The sequence below is a fragment of the Monodon monoceros genome, unplaced genomic scaffold (assembly GCF_005190385.1).
Source record: "Monodon monoceros isolate NGI ecotype Baffin Bay Population unplaced genomic scaffold, NGI_Narwhal_1 Super_Scaffold_11, whole genome shotgun sequence".
In the NCBI taxonomy this organism is placed as follows: domain Eukaryota; kingdom Metazoa; phylum Chordata; class Mammalia; order Artiodactyla; family Monodontidae; genus Monodon; species Monodon monoceros.
Genome location: NW_021703767.1, coordinates 136,396,612 through 136,420,762, shown reverse-complemented (window position 1 = coordinate 136,420,762; position 24,151 = coordinate 136,396,612). Strand labels below are relative to the sequence as shown.

General features: G+C 41.7%; 1 protein-coding gene across 1 annotated transcript in view; it reads left to right on the top strand.

Annotated features, from left to right (window-relative positions):
• Window positions 1-23,264, top strand: part of EFHB (EF-hand domain family member B) — a 49,051-nt gene extending 25,787 nt beyond the window's left edge. Inside the window, exons 7-13 of the mRNA XM_029215144.1 lie at window positions 3,114-3,197; window positions 3,787-3,854; window positions 7,761-7,915; window positions 14,305-14,512; window positions 17,668-17,880; window positions 19,733-19,914; window positions 22,931-23,264. Of these exons, the coding sequence (XP_029070977.1) occupies window positions 3,114-3,197; window positions 3,787-3,854; window positions 7,761-7,915; window positions 14,305-14,512; window positions 17,668-17,880; window positions 19,733-19,914; window positions 22,931-23,104 (1,084 nt within the window). The 3' untranslated portion in view covers window positions 23,105-23,264. The remainder of the gene's footprint in view (window positions 1-3,113; window positions 3,198-3,786; window positions 3,855-7,760; window positions 7,916-14,304; window positions 14,513-17,667; window positions 17,881-19,732; window positions 19,915-22,930) is intronic.
• Window positions 23,265-24,151: the final 887 nt, after the last annotated feature.

The window sequence follows — 24,151 nt, the reverse complement described above, 5'->3', positions numbered from 1 at the left end:
AATTAAATATAACATAGAAATTGATACTTAAAAGAAGGTGACAAATATGGTTTATCCACTTCTGAAAGCTTAGAAATATTAAACCTACTATCCATTTCTTAAAGATATGAAATAAACATATTCACAAGGTGGTCCTTAAGGAGGTCCTAAGAGTAGAGCTTTTGGGTCATTAACAAGCACGTTAGGGATAGTCATAAAAAACCACACTGAATTTATAAAAGCAGGCCATATGCAGGATGCATTTCCCACCAACTTGTCTCTACCCACAAGGAAACATCATTTATGGAACACTGTTTTATTTGATCACTTTCTGTATTTCGAACTTAGTTGGAAAATTATTGCTGAAATGATAGATTCTTTATTCCCTTGATTTGTTGTATTTCAAAAAGGACTCACTACTTCATTCTTCAGTGTGGTTTCTATTATAAACTTGGAGTGAAGTATATTCGTTTACATCTCTTTTTTTTTTGTTCCTATTTTCTTCTTTTTTTGTCTTTATTTTTAAATTGAAGAATAGTTGATTTACAATGTTGTGTTAGTTTCAGGTGTTTCAGGTGTACGACAAAGTGATTTATTTATTCACATATATATAAATTTAATCTTTTTCGGGTTCTTTTCCATTCTAAGTTATTATAAGATATGCAGTATAGTTCCCTGTGCTATACAGGGACTACTGTATGGCACAGGGCCTACTGTATAGCACACGGAACTATATTCCTGTTACATATATTCCTGTTACATATATTGGTTACTTATTTTATATATAGTAGTGTGTAACTGTTAATCCCAAACTCCTAATTTATCCCTCCCCCACCTTCCCCTTTGGTAACCATTGTTTGTCTTCTATGTCTATGAGTCTCTTTCTGTTTTGTTTACATCTCACTTTGATATGCACTATTTTAACATAAATTTGGTTCACTCTTAAACTCTCTTATTTGAGAGTTATTAGGGATATATACTTTTAAGGAATATATTTCCTCCATAAAACTACCTCTATCTATATTCTGTTTATGACCTTTGGTCTGAAGAATCAGTTAGAATGTTGAAATGGGGTGTGTGTGTGTGTGGGTGTATGTGTCTGAATGAAAAAATTGATTGACACACAGAGACTTTACTCTGAGTTGGTTAGTGAATACTGTGAGGTGTGTAATGATGTTACAGTTATTGATACTCTGACATACTTGGCTGCTCAGAAATACTTCCCGATTCTCCCAGAAACATAACCCAGGCACTTTTAGGCTGAGAAGCGAAGGCTCCATGACTTAGAATCCTTACCTTTACCATCCAGGCATGTTCCTAATCATGCCCCTTAGAGCTGGTTTTATTTATTTATTTTTTATTTTTGGCCGCGTTGGGTCTTCGTTGCTGCATGTGGGCTTTCTCTAGCTGCGGCCAGCAGGGGCTACTCTTTGTTGCGGTGCGCGGGCTTCTCATTGAAGTGGTTTCTCTTTGTTGCGGAGCTTGGGCTCTAGGTGCGTGGGCTTCCGGGCTCCGTAGTTGTGGCTCTCGAGCTCTAGAGCGTAGGCTCAGTAGTTGTGGCGTGTGGGCTTAGTTGCTCTGCAGCATGTGGGATCTTCCTGGACCAGGGCTCGAACCTGTGTCCCCTGTATTGGCAGGGGGATTCTTAACCACTGTGCCACCAGGGAAGTCCTTGGAGCTGGTTTTAGATTGTCAATTTTATTTGTTCAAATTACAGCCCTTAAACTGCCTCTGATTTATTCTGACTTTACCCATATTGTTCTTTTTCTCCCTTTTTGAACTAATGGGAGGTAAATGAAGAAATAAAAGATGAATTACTTTATATTTCATCTTTTGTTTCTCCACAGAGTGTCACTCTTCTCCAGAAATTTATTCAACTCCATATTTCTCCAGTACAGGAAATAGTTTTAAAAGCAAATGGAATCTAAGAGTTTAATGTTCATTGTTTTTAGTCTTAGCAAAACAATAGAGAATTTATTAATTTTAATGTTATTAAATAGCGGTGTTGTAATTTTGCAGTTCTCAAAAGAAATTCTTAGTCATTTAATCACAGTGATAGAAGTAATGAAATTATATTACAGAAAATTGGCAAAATAAAACCACCCATAATCCTGTCACCTTAATTCAACCTTTATTATCTTTTTAATCTATTTCTTTCTAGTGTGGCTTCCTGTGTTGATTTTTGCATAGCTTTAATCAGAGTGCAATAACATTTTATATCCTGGTTTTTCACTTAACGTAAAATAATTTTATATTGCTGTGTATTCTAAATAACCAACATTTTGAATGCACACAAAGTGTGTTCTTGTTAATACAACATAATCACCCTCCAGGATTGAACATTTAGATTCTTTTCTTTTTTTTTTTTCCCCATCGTAGACAGTGAGGCTACAAGCAGTTTTATAAATGTAACTTCTTTTCACACTTAATTATGTGGATTATCTCCTTATGATTGGTTTTCAGATGTGGATAAAAGAGGATGAACATTTTTATGCTTTTTGAATCATGTTACCAAATTATTTCCAAAAGGTTTATAGCAATTTGCACTCGCAATCTACAAGCGTTTTACCATACTTTTTGCCAATGTTAGATATTCTCTTTCTCTGTCTCTTGTCTCTCTCTCTCTATATATGTATATGTGTGTGTGTGTATATATATATATATTTACTTATGTACTATTTAAAAGTGGTACTTTGTTGTTCTTTTATCTTATATTTCTTTTATTACTGGAGAGTATTATAATTTCTCCATATATTTGCTTACTAGATTTGAGTTATTTGTTTATATCCTTTGGTTATTTCTTTCTTTTATGCTTACTTTTCCATTAGCAGTTTTAGGAGTTACACTTATAAGAATGATATTAACTCTTTTTGTTTACTGAAAAAAATTTTGTTTGCTTGTCTTATTCTTTAATCAAAATTTTATATTCTATTATAAACTTATCTTTATAATAGAATATACATGATAGAAGAATGAACACATAAAGCTTTCTTTTTAGCATATAATTTCTTTTGAAACTGGATTTATTTTGTGATGGCCCAAATGATACTACGGTATTCCTCACCATATGTATATTTGGTAGCCAAGAATACTTTAGGTAATACAGATAACCTGACAATTTTCTAATTTTATAGGAAAAGAGGAGCTAAGGTTGTATCCAAGAGAGTTGATGATTTCAAAGAAAAATTTCAACATAAACTTGGAAGAATTTTAGATCCGTAAGTTCATGATTAACTTAGAATTGAAAATGTTTCTGGATCAAATTTACAAACTACTCTTGTGGTAAATTTTGGTTTGTGTTTTATTAGGTTCTATCAATTAAATAAGGATCATCCTTTTGTGTTAATCAGGGAACTCTTATTAGCCTCTATAGCGCTTGGGGTTCCAGGAAAGTACTGAGTCTCCAAAATGGACAGGGTCTTTGGAGAACAGGGTGGAAGAATTTTGTGTAAAGCTTTATTTCTGAGATCTCAGAAATTTAACTTATTGCATTATATTTTCCTCTCTCTTCCCTGTCCCTGCCCCCCCCCATGTATATATATGTACTTCCATAATTCTGCTTTGAGTATGTTCTGTTTTTTCTTTTTCAGTCTGGACTTTTTCACTGAAAGCCAGTGAAAGCATTCAGCCATTGCTAATGCGAGTGGGAGATTAGGAAAAAGATCTGTTGGAGAACTTCTGTTTGATTCTCATAGTTTGGTTATAGGAGAAAATATAGGCGATTAAAAACATATGGCAAACATATTTTAAATTCCAGGGATGCCATGTGGTGGGAATTTTCACTAAAATATTTGTTTTCTTTAATAGCATTGCAGAAACAATGAATGTTCCCCCAGACCACACATTTGGGGCTTGTCTCCGTCCTGAGGAGTATGGTAAATATACAAACTTTCTTCTTAAAAAACAAACAACAAAATCCCCCCCACCCCCCAAATCATGCAGTTAAGTTCACCGTCTCCTTCTCTCAAAGCTTCTAATTTTAATGGCTTAAAATATTACATTAACATTAAAGAGAACAATTTGTAGCACAAGAAAGAAACAAAATTTTCATATTATATTTGGAATAGGAACAGTTTAAAGCCCTTGTAATGAATTCCTTAAGTGTATTTAAGGCTCAGAATTTTATTTAGAAAATAAATAAGGCCTGTATTAAACAAGCCAAAGTGAAGTGAGGCAGCTTTTTAATGAATTCCAATATTGTACTAGGCCCTTGTTACTCAAAATGTGGTTGCAGATGGGCGGTGTTGGTGGTCCCTGCAAGGTTCTTAGAAATGCAGAATCTCAGGCTCCACCCCAGACCTACTGAATCAGAAACTGCAACATACCCAGATGAACTGTAGGGACATTCAAGTTCCAGAAAGCACTGTACTCTACAACCACATACTTAAGAACCACTCTTCCCACCAGCCAATCAATTAATCAACCTATAAAGTGGCAGAAGAAAATTCCCAGGATTTTGTTTTTAGTGCTAAGGGATCTAAACAGCAGACTTCCAAAGGGAAAACTCTGCCAAAACTTATCAGGATTGGGCTGTATTTTACTGGTTTTCAAAATACAGTCTGCAGTCTACCTGCATTAAAATCACCCAGAGAATTTATTAAATATGCAGGTTCCTGGGACCCATGCTCATATATTCTCATGTATACTAAACTTTAAGAACTGCTACTAAAAATGTGTTAAAGTCCACTCACTGACAAATAAAATACATATTTACTGAGCTTCTGCAACATGGTGTTTCAGAGCACCATGAATCATCACATTAGGAGATTATATTTTGGTTCTGTTTTTAGATCAACTGTTACATGTTTAATGGATGCCTGCCCATCTTAGAGGCTCTTCATACCTCTAGAAGTGGGTAAGGGATGATTCAGGAAATCCATCAGTTAGCCTGAAATACAAGTAGATAATCATGCTCAGCTGCCTACTCGAGGGCAGGTTCATGCTGGTTGGCGCCCCATCTTGCTGTCTGTTGGATTCTTGGGGTCTAGCGCACAGTACATTATTTTCCCCGGTATCCATAGCATGAATCAATGTATCTAACACATAGTTTATCATGTTGACAATTAGGCAACATTGACAAATTTCCTAATAGTTGAGCTACATTACCCTTAAAAGTCGAATGATAAGATAGAGCTATAAAGTGAAAAGGAAGGACACTGACATTAAAAGTTTAAAAAATGTGTCAGTATTGGCCTTGGCACCGTACAGCGTAACTGTGTAAGGGGACTGTCAGCCCTCTCTAGACTTTTCCTGGAGCTCACGGATGGACACAGATTAACCCCAGTGGCCTTTTGTGACTACTGTTGGGGTTAACTAGCAGCATCTATTCCGTGGAAAGCTTCAGGGTCTGCCTGCTTCCGAGAACATATTGGTTTCTTTACCGGGCCTGGATTGCTCCCTTACCCTTACTTAGGGAAAGAAAGGCAACTGCACAAAGAATGCCTCATCCCTCAGGCCTGGGGTTGTTTGTTATGTTACGATGCTTCCAGGAAGAGTGCAAGGGCTGTGTCCAGCTCCCAGAATGCACCAGGGCAGAGGCGATGTGGAGGAGAATCCAGCTCCCAGAATGCACCAGGGCAGATGCGATGTGGAGGAAAATCATAGGCAGTAGTGCATCATGAGAATTGGTAGCAGGCAGGGTGCAACTGAGGAGCAGGCGTGGCTTTTCTGATGTCCCTGGCGTGGTAGCAAGGTCATGGGTCTCTCTCTTAGGGCCACAGCTTGTACTCCTGATTTCAGCTCTTTAGAGGTGGCTCTTGAGTAGTTGTCAGTGATTTGACATGAGCTTCATAAATATTCTCTCAGGGCCAGGCCAGAAGAGGGTATCAGCGTACCTCTCATCCACTAGGCAGTCATACCTGGTAGGGTTGTGCAGGTAGAGTTGGAGATACAACCATTCAAATGGTTATTTTTGGATGTTAATGGAGAGTGAAGGCCTCTGAAGAGAAAAAAAAACTCAACCAAGAGCCATCTTGTGGAAGAGCCGGGGCGGGGGGAGGTCCTTATACAGAGCAGCCCCCCAGAGGGTTGACATCAGGGGAAGAAATGTGGAAGAGGAAAGGAAGCCACACTTATGTGTCAAAAATCACCCCTAATCACTTTGATTTCCTCTCGCAGAGCCTTACTTGGGTTTTGCCTACGTTAGGATGGTCTGATAATAGCTGACCCTGTTTCAGATGATCTTGTTCTGAGGCACTTGGCCAGTTCCTGGAACTAGCACTGGTTGTGGGCTTTTCACCCACATTTAGGGTCTACCCTTAGAAAGAAGGCTTTTGTCAGAATATGCAGGATTAACTCCTGATTTTATAATAAACTTAGAGGTGCTACGAGCACCTATTAAAAAAGACCCTTGACAGAGCCTAATAATATAGGGCCTTGTACAAAGTAGGTGTGAATATTAGTTGCCTTGAACTGCAACCAATGTTGCAATTTATTTTTTTTCAATTTTTAAATATTGAAGTATAGTTGATTTACAATGTGTTAATTTCTGCGGTACAGCAAAGTTATACATACATATACATATACATTAAAAAATTATTCTCCTTTATGGTTTATCATAGGCTGTTGAATATACTGCCCTGTGCTATATAGTAGGACTTTGTTGTTTATCCATTCTATATATAACAGTTTGCATCTGCTAACCCCAAACTCCCAATCCTTCCCTCCCCCAACCCCTTACCCCCTTGTCAACCACCAGTCTGTTCTCTATGTTTGTGATTCTGTTTCTGTTTCATAGATAGGTTCATTTGTGTCCTATTTGAAATTCCACATATAAGTGATATCATATGGGATTTGTCTTTCTCCTTCTGACATACTTCACTTAGTATGATCCTCTGTAGCTGCATCCATCAATGTTGAAATTTAAATTAACCTACCCAGGATATCACAGCCAACTGCCAGCATGACCCTGTCGCAAGAAAGCAGGAAGGGAGGGGTACAGGCCAGGGGAAAAAGAACAGAGGCAGAAGGTTTCTTCTGGTGACATCCACCAAGCCGTCACATCTGAAGCAACATGGTCAACTCTGGTCTGATCTGTGTCACCATTAACATCCAAGCAATGGGGTTTAGAGGTAGTGTGTTTGTACTTTCTTTGTGTCATAATTCAGGAAAGTTCCTTTAAGTCATGAAAGAAAAGTAGAAGCAAGGGCTGGGTCTGGCAGTGGCATCAGGTGGATTGGAGGGGTTATTACTCGGGGTTGTGGGTCAGGACTCACTTAATGGACTGTGAATGGAGGTCTTCTGTGCTGGTAATAGTGTAGGGGAAGCAGGACAGAAATGGGGACTTGGTGTGCAGACTGAAGGCAGACTGGAAACTCACATTAGGAAGGAGTAGGGAACTTGTGTCCAGTTTTTACAAGGTTTCCCAGATGTTTAGTCAACCTTGAGGCACACAGAGTGATCCCCACGTGGAATCAGCCCCAGCTTTCAGATCCTCAGCCTTGTAGGCAAATGTCTGCCAAGAGGGTGTCAGGCAAGGACTTTGTTGTCTTAGGAAAGGATTTGACAGCTGAGTGGGCTCATGATTCCCCCATAAAATTCATTTTTTCGGATTTTTTTCATTGAGCAAAGAAGTCGCATAAAGCAGAAGTATTCATTTTTATCAATTACTTTGTACTTTTTTTTATAAAAAGAATTTTCTGTCATGATGCATAATAGTATTGGAGTTAGGTTTTTTCATTCACAGAAGTTGCTAGATCTCTCTCTGTTTTAGTTAGTGTGGGAATAATTGTGACAGGCTTTAAATTCAGATAAAAGACTTTTTTTCCCCCTCTCTTCAATAGGAGCTGGTGATCTCACCCACAGAAGACTTCCGGGAGAATATCTCCGAGGCAAGGACAGACAGAGAGCCCTGGTTGCAGCAGTGCGACAACACTTAAAGAAAGTTAACTACCAAAAGTTTGACACTTTGCTGGCAGCCTTCAGACACTATGACAAGGCCAGTAGTAAAGTGAAGCTTTTTTGGTCTACGCATGGGCTTACAGGTCCCAGCAGGCTGGTGTAGATCAGGATCAAGTCCAGTCCACCACCTGTTTTTGTAAATAGTTTTACATGCCTATATTTTAAAAAAATTGGGGTGCATGTATCTCTTTGAATTAGAGTTTTCTTTGGATATATGCTCAGGAGTGGGATTGCTGGGTCATATGCATGCCCATTTGTTTTAAGTATTGTCCACAGCTGCTTTTGCAACTACACATGCAGAGACTGAATGGCTTGCAAAACCTATGATACCTACTTTTTGGCCCTTGACAGAAAATGTTTGCTGGAGTAGACCTGCGTTGTCAAAATGTGGTTCTTTCACCATCATCAGTGTCACTTGGGAACATGCTAGAGATGCATGTCCTAAGGCCCACCCCAGACCTCCTGAATTAGGAACTTGGGGTTGGGGTCTAGCAATTGTGTTTTAACAAGCTTTTCAGTGATTCTGATGCAGGCTGAGGTTTGAGAACCACTGTTGCAGATCATTAAACTGGAGTGTGCTGGGAGCCTGGGGGATGGACAGTCTCTGCCTCATTCTGAATGTGTACACACGGTACTGTCAGTCTGGTCCAAGTCAAACTTAGAACGCTCTCCCCTGGGCACCAGGTGTGGTTTCAGTTTTGAGAGTAAGATCACTCAATTTTCAAGCTCCTCTAAATTTTATTCTTTGATCAAGTCAGATCAACCCAGGGCTCCATAATTACCTGACATCATTTTAGGCCATTACAGGATTTACCAAGCTGCACAGTACCTTAGGCTTGCACTAAGGAACGCTACTACACAAACAGTTTGTGAAACGTGGCACATTTTTTAATTAGTACGCCCACACGGCTGTTATTTATTTTTGTCACACGCATCCTCTTTATAAGGAAACCCAGTCATTTTAAAGCACATAACTGTGCTTTGTCTAAGTATCTGGTTTGTTTTTGCTTCATGTACAGCATGACTTTGGACCAATAGTGCATACCTTTTTGACTTGGCTGCCAGGAAGCTTAGAGCCAATACAGAGAAACACGTCTAGTTTGTGAATGTGATCTTATAGTATACATTTGTGCACTCTTTTTATTTCAGGTTTCATCTTATTTTAGTCCAACTTTATTTTCTCTTTGCCCTGACTTCCTCACTGTTTTTGGCTCTCATTGTACTTCTTTTTCTAGGCAGCCTCAAACCGTTTTAGAATAAGTCTAACATAAACAAATAAAAGCTCATAAATAAACCCGTGATGATGTAGTGCATCATAATCTTGATAGGAGAAGAAAAGAAAGAGCAGAATAATTTTAGTTTATCTCCAAAGGAAAAAAAGATAATATTCTTATCTCCATTCCAATGTTGAGTACAGTTTTAGAAAAGTGACACCTCACAATTTTTATCTTATAAAAAAAATCTTGATCACTCATTGGCTAATTCATTTTAAGCCCATGCGTTTTATCTGATTTTAGATTAGGGGCCTGTGTACCTGTGATGTACTGGTGAATAAAAAGTGGGTTAAATATCTCAGTTAAGTTTGTACTAATTATGTCGGGACAAACACCAATCAGTCATCAACGACATTTCTCACAAAGTTGTGTTTAAAGAAAATGTAAGTATTCAACTGTTTCTCTGGTTTTTAGTAGAGACCGATTGCTATTTACAGGTAATTTAAAAATTATTCTTCAGAATTAAATTACTTAAGAAAAACAAGTATATATATATATATATATATATATTTTTTTTTTTTTTTCTGCACGCGGGCCTCTCACCGCTGTGGCCTCTCCCGTTGCGGAGCACAGGCTCCGGACGCGCAGGCTCAGCGGCCACGGCTCACGGGCCCAGCCGCTTCGCGGCATGTGGGATCCTCCCGGACCGGGGCACGAACCCGTGTCCCCTGCATCGGCAGGCGGACTCTCAACCACTGTGCCACCAGGGAAGCCCCTAAATAGTTAACTTTTAATATGTACAATGTAGTGCTCAGTACCCTTGAGGAGCTTTTTTTTCCTGAGTGGGTAATAAGATGTGGGTCTTCCTAGTACAGCTGTAGGATTGTTTTTGATGATTAGAATCTTATACTGTTGAATGCCCAGATTTAATTTAATTGAAAAGCAAAACAAAACAGAACAAATAAACTGTGATTTCCTAAATGACTCTTCTTGGCTTAGAGGATTAATTCTGTTATTTGTTGAACACTGACAGCGCATCAAACATTATCCCAGATAATGTGCAGGCTTTTAACTCAGGGAACTTAAAATCTAAAGTGGGGGGGGGGGGAAATAAAGACTCATCATGTCCAAGAATGGTCACAGCAGAGTCTCAGATTTTCAAAATAGGTATATATAATTCCAGCTCCTTTTATTCTGCCTATTATCCAGGAAGTAGCTGAGATGGGATGGTTCCTTTTGGGGGACAGTTGCATTCATTGACAAAACTGGTTTACTAAGACGTGTGAGCAAGGCTGTTCCAAAGCTCAGTAATACCAGACTGCTGTGGATGGCTGGGGGCAGAAAAGGTTCATTGAATACCTTGACTAATAGCTCATTGTTGAGTAGCCTTTGTGCTATAAGTCACACCACTGTCAGGCCGAAAGTGGTCCAGAAAGCAAAGCATGTGACTCAGATGAATTGCACGGGCCACACTTTTGTGTCTGGAGCTGGCTCATTGGATTGAAATAGCGATTCTATAACTTGAAAATGTGTCAACAGAGAGATGTACCATCAATAGCTCTGAGTGGGGACAAAGGTTCGTGTAGTCAGTATGCCAGGAGCATGGGGCAATGCCTTGTGTGTGATGTGTCCTCCCTCACCATGAGACAAATGGGTCAGCTTGTGGCAGGAGTCACAAGTTAGGCATGTGGTGGTAGCCTCTGCCTCAGAAACGTCGACTGCTTTTTTGGCACTTTGTCTAATGGTGCGTGTATTGTCGTGTCTGCTACAAGGATGGATCCAGGCAGCGATTGTGCAACCTGGGTGGTGCAGGCTCAATCCAAAGCTTGATTCCTGTCATCCACATCAGAGGATGGACCCTTATCCTGGGCATCTATGTGAATTACCTGGATGGTTCACTCAGCAGCCGTGATTTGTTTCCATAGTTTTTTTTTTATTTTTTTTTATTGGAGTACAGTTGATTTATAATATGTTAGTTTCAGGTGTACAGCAAAGTGAGTCAGTTATACATATACATATATCCACACTTTTTGTTTTAGATTCTTTCCCCATGTAGGTCATTACAGAGTATTGAGTAGAGTTCCCTGTGCTATACAGCAGGTTCTTATTAGTTATCTATTTTATATATAGTACTGTGTATATGTCAATCCCAATCTCCCAATTTATCCTTCCCCCCCATTCCCTGGTAACCATAAGTTTGTTTTCTACATTCGTGATGCTATTTCTGTTTTGTAAATAAGTTCATTTGTACCTCCTTCTTTTTCAGATCCACATATAAGTGATATCATATGATATTTGTCTTTCTGTGTCTGATTTATGTCACTCAGTATGACAATCTCTAGGTCCATCCATGTTGCTGCAAATGGCATTATTTTGTTCATTTTTATTCCATTGTATATATGTACCACATCTTCTTTATCCATTCCTCTGTTGATCCATAGTTTTCTGTCTCAAAAAGAGGTGTCTTTAATCTTCCAATCTGTAGTGGTCTTTTAAAAAATTTAAAAATTTTTAATTTTCTATATTTTTGGCCATGCCAGGCGGCATGTGGGGTCTTAGTTCCTCAACCAGGGATCGAACCCATGCCCCCTGCATTGGAAGCATGGAGTCCTAACCACTGGACTACCAGGGAAGCCCCCAGTCTGTAGTTTTCCAAGTGGCAACCAAGCACGCAGGCCATTGGCAACAGTCCAAGAGTCAGTAAAAATATAACAGATTCATCAATGGCAGGATTGGCCGGAGCTGTGAGAATAACCTTGAGTTCTGCCCACTGAGTAGAGTGACTATGCCCTTTTTTGGTCCTTAGCTCTTACTGAGGTTGAAAGCCACAGCAGACCAGTGAAGACCATTGGGTTTCAGGTTAGTGAACCAGGCCCAGCGGCTCTACGTGGTGAAATCATTATTCATAGAGACTTGCAGCTCAAAGGGGTCATGAGGGTTGAGGGGCCCCAAAGGTACTAGCATTCTCTCCATGTGGCTTCTCTTGATCATAAGTGCCTGAACATTCATTCATAAGACAGGTATGGAAAGCATCAATATCAATTGACACATCCAGCAGTGGAAGCCACAGAAATAATATATTGTTAACTTTCCTTCTCCACTTTGAACAAACCCTGCCCAAACGCCACCAGCTGATTCCTGACGTCTCTTCTTGCTGCACACGCAGTAGGGTGACGACTTTGGCACCCACAGCCAATGAAGCCGTAGTGGTTTCAGTCTCCACCCCCCTGAAGTTCCACAACATACTGGGACAGATACCTGTGGCCTGTGATCCCCCTTGGGGACAAGGAGATCTTTTCCCATACCTAGTCCTCCTTAGAACAGTTGAGGTTGGGGTATGGGGGGAGGGAAACGTCAAGGCTGCAGAGGCAGGAGTGGCTCTGTACCCAGTGAATAAGAAGCATTTTCTTTCATTATCGCTACCATCTTTTTCAGATTTGGGGACCCTCGATTCAACAGCCCACCACCCCACCTTTGCTTTTCAGTTAGGGCTGTGGGGCTCGTAGTTTTGGTTGACTTGGGCTGGCAGCAGAGACTTTCATAAAGCAGTCTACTTTTTTTTTTTTTGCGGTACGCAGGCCTCTCACTGTTGTGGCCTCTCCTGTTGCAGAGCACAGGCTCCGGACGCGCAGGATCAGCGGCCATGGCTCACGGGCCCAGCCGCTCCGCGGCATGTGGGGTCTTCCCGGACTGGGGCACGAACTCGTGTCCCCTGCATCGGCAGGCGGACTCCCAACCACTGCGCCACCAGGGAAGCCCCATATAATATATTTTAAATTCTCATTCTCTTTCAACATGAGGGTTAGGAACATTCTCCAGGCCTATGGGTCTGGCTGCAGGAATTTCTCTAGAATTCACTGGGTCAGTTTCTTGTTCTCAAGGGGATTGTCTTCACCAGCGTTGTGAATCCAACCCTGGGTCTAGGAGCTGATTGTTGGTGAGTCATTTATGTTTTCCCTTGGGAGTTTAACTATCTCGGGGAAATCTCTCTGAGAGGGCCAAACTCCCTTATAGCAGCTGGCACCCACTTTGAAAACACTGGGACCTTTCCCTGTCATCTCCGATGGATCTAAGTTTGGCTTGACGGGCTGCAGGAGAGCTGAGTGGTAAGACGCCCAGCTCTGGCCATTCTTCCTTAACAAGCATTATGTGCTCCGGCCCGTCACCCTGCAAGTGAATCAGCCGGGTTCTGCCCAGTCTTTCTAAATTTCCCTCCTTTCACGCTCAGCGTAGGTGCTTCTGTCTTTAACTGTTGTCTGAAAGGGGTGGAAACTTCCCCTCCTCCCGCTTCCAGGATGAATCTGAGTGAATCCTGTTGTCCACGGGAGCGTTAATATCCAGCGGCAGCTGCCTTTGAATCCACTCTCTGTGCTTGGCCTGCAGCCACTTCCCTAATTTCTTCTTTTCACCAGGCAATGGAGTGTAGGACAATCACTGCCCAGTTGACTTTTTAATTTTTTCCCACACTGCGTGGCATGTGGGATCTTAGTTCCCTGACTAGGGATTGAACCCAGCCCCTTGTGAGTGAAACTGTGGATTCCTAACCACCGGACCACCAGGGAAGTCCCTGACTGCCTAGTTGGAACACCAACTTTGAAAGCATTGAAAATTGCAGAAAGCTGTCAAAAGTACACAACATTGGTCAAATGAAATGTCAAGCATGAATCATGCTTAGGCCTTCTCAACCCGAGTGTAAACAACATGATTTAATGAGAAAGATATGGGGCTTCCCTGGTGGCGTAGTGGTTGAGAGTCCGCCTGCCGTTTCAGGCGACACGGGTTTGTGCCCCGGTCCGGGAGGATCCCACATGCCGCGGAACGGCTGGGCCTGTGAGCCATGGCCGCTGAGCCTGTGCGTCCAGAGCCTGTGCTCCGCAACGGGAGAGTCCAAAACAGCGAGAGGCCCGCATACCGCAAAAAAAAAAAATAAATAAAATAAAAATAAAATAATGAGAAAGATATTAAAATGAACAAAGGCTGTGAGCCACACTCCACTCCAACCAGGGTTGAAATTACCGGGCACATATCAGATGGACACGATGGGGACCAATCTCGCTTAGTATCTAACTCTCCTTATGTGAAAAATAGGACCGATTCTTTGAATTTATGTGATAGAGCTCTTTCTTTTTTTCTTAAAGGAAATAACAGATGTTGCCCACTCTGCTCGTGAAGACAATGCTCACGTCATCTTTTTTTGCTTCGTGTCTAACAGAAGGGAGATGGGGCCATAGATAAAGCTGAGCTTCGGGAAGCGTGTGACCAGGCCAGTGTGCACATAGATGAGAAGCTCCTGGACCAGCTATTTGAATACTGTGATGCGGATAACGACGGGCTGATTAACTACCTTGAATTTGCAAATTTTCTTAACTGGAAAGATAAAACCCCCCTTAAGGAGTATGAAGAGAGGGTCATTATTAAAGGTATTTAATTTCTGAAGCCTTGCTAAATTCTTAAATGGACTTTAGTATTTTCTTTTTCTTAGGAGTTTGACTCTTGTCAACTTTAATATTATATATTTAAAGATACATACATATACATATATTTGTTTTTATTTTTATGCATAGAATATCTGTGGAAGGTTAGGAAAGAATTTGATAACATTTCTTATTTCCGGGGAGGGGACACTGGTTGCTGAGGGTCAAAGCGGCAGCGAGACTCACTTTTCAATCTATGTTTTTGTATCTTTTAAGTTTGGAACCGTGTATTACTCATTCAAAAGAAAACAATTACAAGCAAAACAATTTACACAGAAGCCCAAAATATGAAAGAGAGTTCCTCAGAAAGCTGTTTGAAAACCATTTTCTTAGAGAAATTAGCTCCCCTCCCCCAGGAAAAGTCAATTGTAAAACAGAATTTGATCTGTTAAATTTTTTTTTTTTGTGCGGTACGCGGGCCTCTCACTGGTGTGGCCTCTCCCGTTGCGGAGCACAGGCTCCGGACGCGCAGGCTCAGCGGCCATGGCTCACGGGCCCAGCTGCTCCACGGCATGTGGGATCTTCCCAGACCGGGGCACGAACCCGCGTCCCCTGCATTGGCAGGCGGACTCTCAACCACGGCGCCACCAGGGAAGCCTGATCTGTTAAATTTTTAAAAGGAAAAACATAATCTTTACTATTATTCAAATATCTTCATGTTTACACATTATCTTCCTGCATCACTAACCATATATAGATATACATATATACATATGTGTGTGAGCATATGGAAAATTTTTCTAATAAGCTTGTTCTGTTTTTAAAATTAATTAATTAAATTTATTTTTGGCTGTGTTGGGTCTTTGTTGCTGCATGCAGGCTTTCTCTAGTTGGGGTGAGCAAGGGCTACTCTTCGTAGCGGTGAACAGGCTTCTTATTGCAGTGGCTTCTCTTGTTGTGGAGCACCGACTCTAGGCGCACAGGCTTCAGTAGTTGTGGCACACAGGCTCAGTAGTTGTGGCTCGCGGCCTCCAGAGCGCAGGCTCAGTAGTTGTGGCGCACGGGCTTAGTTGCTCTGCGGCATGTGGGACCTTCCCGGACCAGGGCTCGAACCTGTGTCCCCTGCATTGGCAGGTGTATTCTTAACCACTGTGCCACCAGGGAAGTCCATGTATGGAAATATTTTAAAATAGCTAAAATCACGGGGACTGTACCATTTTTATTTGGCTAAAAAAAAAAACTTAGCTCTCAAATTTCTATGGAACGAAGAGATACTTTTATGGTTTCTGTAAACTTTATTTTCAGTTCCCTTAAGCTGAGGTATTATGAATGACTAAGCCATTTCCTCACTTTTTAAAACTTAGGTTATTTCCAGATATTTAAAAAGTAATATGGGTGACGTTATAATGATTATCATCTCTCAGAAAGCTTTCTGTTTCTATCTCATTTCTTATGAATGTTATTTTTGTCCCAGAAGTAACTCTCTCTTTCATTTTGCTTTTTTAAATGATTGTACCAAATTGCAATTTTATCAGTCACGTTGGTGAGAAGGTTTTACTCCAATCTTGCTACCACTGAGTGTTATTTCAAACATTCTTGTGATTTAGTTGTTATATAATGATACCTCGTTTGCTTTAATTTTCAAGTCTTGATTCTTACAGACGATTAACTTTTGAAAGATTGTCTACATGCTTACCTCCTCTTGGAATATCTCTCCTCTAAAACGTGAAGATACTCCTGTTTTCACTTTTATTCCTGCAAAGCCAGTACCACATTTGGGGCTTTATTGACCACGGGAGCCCTTACCAGTTTCTGGGATGGCTTTTCTCTGCTGTGCACTAGGAAAGCAGGAGGATCTTCTATACCTAATGAAGCTTTTTATAGAAAACAACTCTACCCTAGTTCTCTCAGAAATAAATAGAGGGTGACAGAGTATTTTCCTTCTTGGAACAATTCATGAAGCAAAAGCCTGCTTTCAAACCAGGTGGTTCTTCTAATTGTTCCCGGTTGCGGGGTCCTGACTTGAGCTCCATTTTCAACGGAGTTCTTGAGGTTTTCCTCTTCTTCTAAGACAGTGGCTGGTGGGTCAGTCAGAAGGGACTCGGGAATGTATTGCCAGGAATTTTCTTATATCAAGTTCCATCTTACTGTTGACGGCTGGAGAAAAGGGGGTGCTTCCTTTAAGGCAGGGGCTTTTGAGCAGTTTTCTGAGAAACTATTTTTCATACTTGGTCCAGATTTCTGCCTTTTGCGCCCACCCACTCGTGGGTGCAGGGACTGGGTCCAGAGGGTCTGGAACACTGGGCCCGACGCTTTCACTGCAGCGATTGGCAGGGGCTGAGTCGGGGGCTGCAGACTTTAGATGGGTCTGTCTTTTCTGGTTTGCCACCCCGATCGGGCACTGGGGCACTCTTCGCCTGTGTAACCGGTGCTGGGCCTTCCCCAGCACCTTGAGTTCCTCCAGCGCTCGAGAGACCACAGCGCCGCCTAGTGCTAGCTGTGTACTTAGCAGCTCCATGAAAAAGCTGTGTCAGGAATTTCCTCCTCAACTTCAGAACTGACTCAGCAAAGCAAATCTGCAAAAGAGAAAAGAATCTTACAGGGTTTTCTCTTATACACTGATTGGAAGGGAGTTATTTATAGAATCAGTTCTTGCGCTCACAGCGAGCTCTCGTCGCTTCTCCAAATGTCACAGTGCATGGGGGCTCCCTCCCTACCGCGGCGATCAGGTTATGTGTGGAATTTACAGCTCCAAATATTTCTTCTCCTGTCCCTCCCCAGGGCACAGTCTTAGGAACAACTCTGGTAATCCTGTAGTTCAAGTCAAATATGAAAATAGGCTCTAATTTTAAAAAAGAGGAAAGAAAAAGTTCTCCGTTTTCATTTGGTGTTTCAGATTTAAAAGCTTCATTCTAGCATAAAATGAGTGCAGTGGTGAGCAGAAACATTAGACTTTGTTCAGATTTCCTGGTGTATGACCTTGGACTGAACTTGTGCTTCCACAGTGGCTACTGGTGTCAGCGGAGGGTCTACACCAGCTCAGCCTCTGTTTCCACCAGCAAGAAGAGACTAAATGGGAAAACTCATCTTGTTACAGGGCGAGCACCAGGTAGTAACTTTGTGCTGTACTTTTTTTTCCCCCTTTCTGTCTTTGCTTGAAGGTGGAAAGCCAGATTGTGCAAACCCTGCTGAGGCTAATGTAGAAGAATCTGAACCAGCTCTCCTGATAAAGCCTGAAGATATTGTCTTGAAAGAGCCAGGGAGCTCAGAAAAGACTCTGCGGACACTTCTGAGGCCAAGCGATAAAGTTTCTAATCACTACAAGACCACTTCTTCGGAGATCAGTGCAGTTGTAGGCGCTGTTTCTTCTACTTGTGAGTATGTCACATTATTTGCGGAGTGTTAAAAGGATCAACAAACACAGAAGGGGAGTGTCCTTTGTCTGTCCTTGCATTGTCCCCCAGCCTCTATTAGACTCTAACTTTCTCAAAGCCCAGGACCTTTCATTAAGTTCTGTATTCTAAGCACCCAGGAAGGCTCAATAAATGTAGGCTGAATTGAACTAGTGTTCATGGTGACCCAAGTAAAATGACTCTCTCTGTATCAATGAAACTGAAACCATCATAGCTCAGAACCCGGAATGTTAGACCTCGTCGTAATTCAGACTTCACCAAGTGCTAGGAGACTTTTGAACCACGTGATTCTTAGCTACAAACAGATTTGCCTTCAAATATTTGATGAGCTCTTACAGAACGGTTCCTTACATCTTTATTCCCCCTCTGTTAGTCTGCTAGGGCTATCATAACAAATACCACAAACTGAATGGTTTAACAGCAGAAATTGATCGTCTCATGATGGCTGGAAGTCCGAGGTCAAGGTGTTGGCAGGGTGGCTTCCTTCTGAGTGCTGTGAGGGAAAATCTGCTCCAGGCCCTATCCTGGATTCTGGGGGTTTGCCGGCAGTCTTTGGTGCTACTCAGCTTCTGCTGCACCAGCCTGATCTCTGCCTTCGTCTTCATCTGATGTTCTCCTGTGTGAGCATCTGTGTCCCAATGTCCCCTTTTTATAAGGACTCCAGTCATATTGGACTAAGGGTCCACCCTTCTCCCGTATAACCTCATCTTAATTAATTATTCCTGCAATGACCCTCTTTCCAAATAAGGTCATCTCCTGAGGTACTAAGGGTTAGAACTTTAACGTAAAAGTCTGGGGAGGGTACAGTTCAACCCATAACTGCCCAGATCTCAATATCAAGCATGATGAATTTAGAAGACTCTTTTATATTGGTCAAGATCCCTTTTTTGGACTAAGGCCATGATTAAGGATTTACATATTTTTCTCAACTGGATTTCATAGACATGCTTTACATTCTGTTGTGATGAGAGCTTGCTACTTGCTTTGGAATAGTGTTGCCCAATAGAAATACAATTGGTGTTGTATGTATTTTTTGGTTTTAATTTATTATTTATTTTTGGCTGCGTTGGGGCTTCCTTGCTGCATGCAGCCCTTCTCTAGTTGCGGCGAGAGGGGGCTACTCTTCATTGGGGTGTGCGGGCTTCTCATTGCGGTGGCTTCTCTTGTTGCGGAGCACAGGCTCTAGGCATGTGGGCTTCAGAAGTTGTGCCTCGCGGGCTCTAGAGCGCAGGCTCAGTAGTTGTGGCGCACGGGCTTAGTTGCTCCGCGGCATGCGGGATCTTCCTGGACCAGGGCTCGAACCCGTGTCCCCTGCATTGGCAGGTGGATTCTTAACCACTGTGCCACCAGGGAAGTCCTGGTGTCATATATATTTAAGAAATTTTAGTAGCCACATTAAGAAGAAGAAACAGGTGAAATTAACTTTAATAGTATATTGGGAATTCCCTGGCAGTCCAGTGGTTAGGGCTTGGTGCTTTCACTGCCGAGGCCCAGGTTCAATCCCTGGTCAGGGAACTAAGTTCCTGAATGCTGCGTGGCACAGATAAAATAAAAAAAATTTTTTTTTAATAGTATATATATATATTTTATATACAATATGTATCTCCAAAGTACTATCATCTCAACAAGGAATCAATATAAAATGATTAAATGTCTCACATTCTTGTTTTGGGTACTACATCTTTGAAATTGTGTATTTTACACTCAGAGCACAGCTCAGTTTGGACCAGCCACATTTCCAGTGCTCAGTAGGCACATGGTTGGTGGCGGCTGTATTTAGAATGTCTGTTTTCCTCCCCCATCCATGTCCTAGGTTATCCCATCTACGGTGTTCCAACCATTCGGTCCGATATTCCCGCCCCCCAAATTCGCCGTATCAGTGACAGAACCAATTATGGTGAAGAGGGAAATGCCTATTCATTGCTGTATCCTACCATCTTTGGCCAGAAAGGATTGTTTGAAAGAGACTTCTTCAAGACCAGATCCAAAAAAGAGGTACAACATGTGATTTCAAAAGGGTTGAAAGAAAGGCCAACGACACACAAAGGTGGAAATGTTTATTTGCTTGAGCGTTTATATTACAAAAGTCATCAGGAGCACCCCGTTCCCCCCCCATTAGGATTCTTGAGGATAATGTTCAATTTGGTTGTGATATTTGGTATAATTCTTGAAGTAGAATTTACTCTAATAAGAAGAATTACACTCACGTCATATATTCACTATGACCTATGTATAAAAAGAAAACTGTTTTCCTAAGATATTCAACACTATTCTTCGTTGAGTAAAAGCAAAGAGGCTCAATCCCTTCCTTGTGTAAGTACCCTTGTAGTCTTGGGTCTCCATAACCAAAGAGTAAGTGTGAGGAGGGCCACTCTGCCATCCTTATGAGCTGCTATCTCAGATTATCTACAACAAGCACTGATTTAAAATGTTCTGTCCTGTTGCCACGTGTCAGCCCATGTATCTTGTTTTTTCTCTTGGTAAACATGGTCTTCATGGCCCAGGTGATTTTCTTCCTAGGTTTGTTATAAAGCAGGTGCAACCGGCTAGGCCAGAATAGCCATTGGGTTTCTGAGGGCCGAGGAGTAACGGCAGGTCTTGGTCAGAGCAGCCAGTCTAGATCTGTCATTGTGGAAAGCAGGCTGTGATCAAGGGAGCAAGTGCTTCTTCGAGCTTTCAAATCCAGAGCTAGAAATGATGTGAACAGACGTGTGATGCTTTCTGGGACTTCACATGCAGGGTTGATGGCTTGCAAACTTGCAAACTTAGTAACAGATTCATTCCAATGATTCATTCCCACTGAGGTGGGGGGAGAGGAGGGGAGAAACTCAGAGGAAGATGCCTCCTGGCTGGTCCCAAAGAAGGAACCCAGGATCCACCACAGAGGGTTAGAGAAGAGACATTCGCAGACTGTATTTTCTCTTCCCTCAGTCACTCTAAAGGGCCTATGAAATAGGGCTTTAGGGCCACCAAAAGAAACAAAAATCTCCTGCTTGTTTCCTGATGCCTAAAATTCTTTTAACTAGGAAGTCATCCTTTATCTCACAATTCTAGGTAGGAAGTAAGAACCCAGAGGCCTGCACATATACTATTCCAACTAAATGACATTCTAGAAAAGGCAAAACAATGGAGAAAGTAGAAAGACCGATGGTTGCCAGAGGGTTGGAGAGAAAAAGGGACAGATGAATAGGTGTAGCACAGAGGATCTTTAGGGCAGTGAAACTATTTTGTATGATACCATAATGGTGGATACGTGTTGTTATACATTTGTCAAAACCCATAGATTATGCAACGCAGAGTGTGAACCCTCATGTGAACTATGGACTTTGGTTAACAATAATGTAGCAATATTGGCTCATCAACTGTAACAAATATACCGCACTCATGCAAGATGTTACTAACAGGGGAAAAGAGGGGGCAAGTGATAGAGCATACGGGAACTCTAGATAATTTCTGCTCGATTTTTCTAGAAACCTAAAACTGCTCTAAAAAATAAAGTCTATTAAAAAAAAAAAAAGGAACCCAGAGACCTGCTTGGAGTAATAACGTCACCTTGAGAATGGATGGGTTTCCGTAAAAGTGTTAGCTAATCAATACACGAGGATGGAAAACTGAATGAGGGTAGGAATGCCTCCCAAAGTGTTGGGAAGGAAGCAGGGGAGAAGGGCTGGGATGCCCAAGAACACACCTCAGGGCTTCACTCTGCAGGGACATATTTTTTTTTGGCTGCACCACATGGCATGCGGGATCTCAGTTCCCTGACCAGGGATCGAACCGTAGCCCCCTACAGTGGAAGCGTGGAGTCTTAACCGCTGGACCGTCAGGGAAGTCCCTGCAGGGACTTTCTTTACCTGTCACCGGGTGGAGGAAAATAGCAACTATGCACGGGTGCCTTGAGGTGCTTCTGCTGTGTAACTGCTGCTGACAGCACTGCTCTCCTGAATTTCAAGTGTATTTGATTATATTGTTAATTTCCCACAAGGCACATCATATCTAGGGGACCTTTTAATTGTTAAGATTTAGTTTAATAGAGGTATTCTGAAGGTCTTCTATTTCTTTGGCTTTCCTATTCACTGTCTAACCTTTCTTTCCATTTCCCTCTTTGCTTCCCTCCTGTATGCTTCATAGTAAATGTCTTTCCTCTTTTAAATTTAGTTTCTTTTTTTTTTTCTCAAATCTTTTCTTCCCTCTACTCATTCTAATATTTCTTCCCACTACTGGTTCTTATCTTTCCTTTCTTATATTTTCCCTGGGACATATAAAGCATATTTCCCCCCTCCCTTTATCTCTTTTACTAATTATCACTGCAGAGAGATGATTAATAACGAAAGTTTGCTGGTTTTCAATATGCTCAGATTTTAGTCTGCTCACTCGCTCGCGCGTGCACTATCTCTGCAACATTTGCACACCCCCAGCTATAATTAAAGTTTACAACAGGCCAGTTAGAGACACTCCATAAATGTTCTTTATCTTTTGGCCACGTGGCTCGTGGGATCTTAGTTGCCCGACCAGGGATCGAACGTGTGCCCCCTGCAGTGGAAGCGCACTGGACCGCCAGGGAAGTCCCATAGGTATTCTTATTTTAAAGAAGAGAAACTAATATGCAAGGGGTCTAGATAACATATATAAGAGGTGACTGGGACGGAAATCAAATCCAGCAAGTCTTCTATCTTTAACTCTTTTACCCTTTCTGCTTGAATTTGGCCACTTCCCTTTAAAATAAACAGAAACACTTGGAGTTGAAAGTAATTTTATATATTGGCTAATAGAGTTGAACACGCTATATTCACTCATATTAGCAAAATGATTCCTGAGCTGAAAGTCCTGGAATTTTAATATTGGCTTATTATACATAATAAGCCCTCCTCCCCCACCACACACACACATCCTCACATCTTTTTTGGGGATAAATGTCCATAGTCTTAGATATTATAAAGACATTTTTAAAAATACAAACTGAAAAACACATAAATATTAGCCTGACTTTGAAAGAGTTTTTTTTTCCCCCTAGATTGCAGAGATATTATGTAAAATTGGTGTCAAGCTTTCTGAGGATGAATTTGAAAATGTATGGAATCTTGCATCAAAAAAACACCACAGAGGAGAAGTTTGTGTTGAGACTATCAGAAATGTTCTGAATGAGTTACAGTACGCAGACTGGACCAAGTGCAAAACAGCCATGTGATCTTTGTGGCGTTCATTCATTTACACCAAAGAACTGTTACATCTGTGTTCACCTAAAATGTTCAGTCCATTCTGGTTTTAGATATTATAATTCAGCAATCACAGTGGTAGGGCTTATATGCCTGGTTGCGTTGCTAATAAATTAGATCTTGGACTTTAAACTTTATTTTCTTGTTTCCTATAAAGCACCAAAGAATTTGCCGAGCACTTGGAGTTAACCTTTAAGCTCGCCAAAGGCATAGCCCAGAATGATGCTGGAAGTTTGTCATGTTTATTATGCTTAAGAATGCTATGCATTTGAGTGGGTGGCCTGATATTCAAAGTCTGGTTTGTGATACCAGGGTCACAAAATTTTGACTTCAACATTTTGTTATTTTTCTCTTTAGGTGTCACTGTGACACAACTGAAGCTTAATGGGCTTTTAAGTCTCTGTCAGCATCTGGGGAAAACAGACTTAATTACAAGGAGCAGAATTTTGGGAATAAAAACTTGAGTTCCAACAACGACACGATGTCTGGTGGCTTTTCACATCTTTTCATGGCCAGAAAAGCATATTGTCCTTGGAGTATCTGTAGAGGACACAGCTGACCACACTGTTAGATGTAGCTTTAGAGAGTTACTGTTGCAAATTGTGCTGAATCATTCCCTCCCTCCTGCCTCGGCTCTTTCTTTTGTTTTGTTTTGCGGTACGCGGGCCTCTCACTGCTGTGGCCTCTCCCGTTGCGGAGCACAGGGTCCGGACGCGCAGGCTTAGCGGCCATGGCTCACGGGCCCAGCCGCTCCGCGGCACGTGGGATCTTCCCGGACCGGGGCGCGAACCCACGTCCACTGCATCGGCAGGCGGACTCTCAACCACTGCGCCACCAGGGAAGCCCTTGCCTCGCTTCTTTGATATACAAATGTGATGCCGGGGCGGGATGAGATCCAGATGGTGATGGGGAAGTGGGAGCCCAGTCCAGCGTGTTCTTTCTGTGCATCAGGAGAGCCCCAGGGTGGGTTGAATCCATGACTGAAGCTTTCTCAGCAATATCACTTGATGAATTGAATG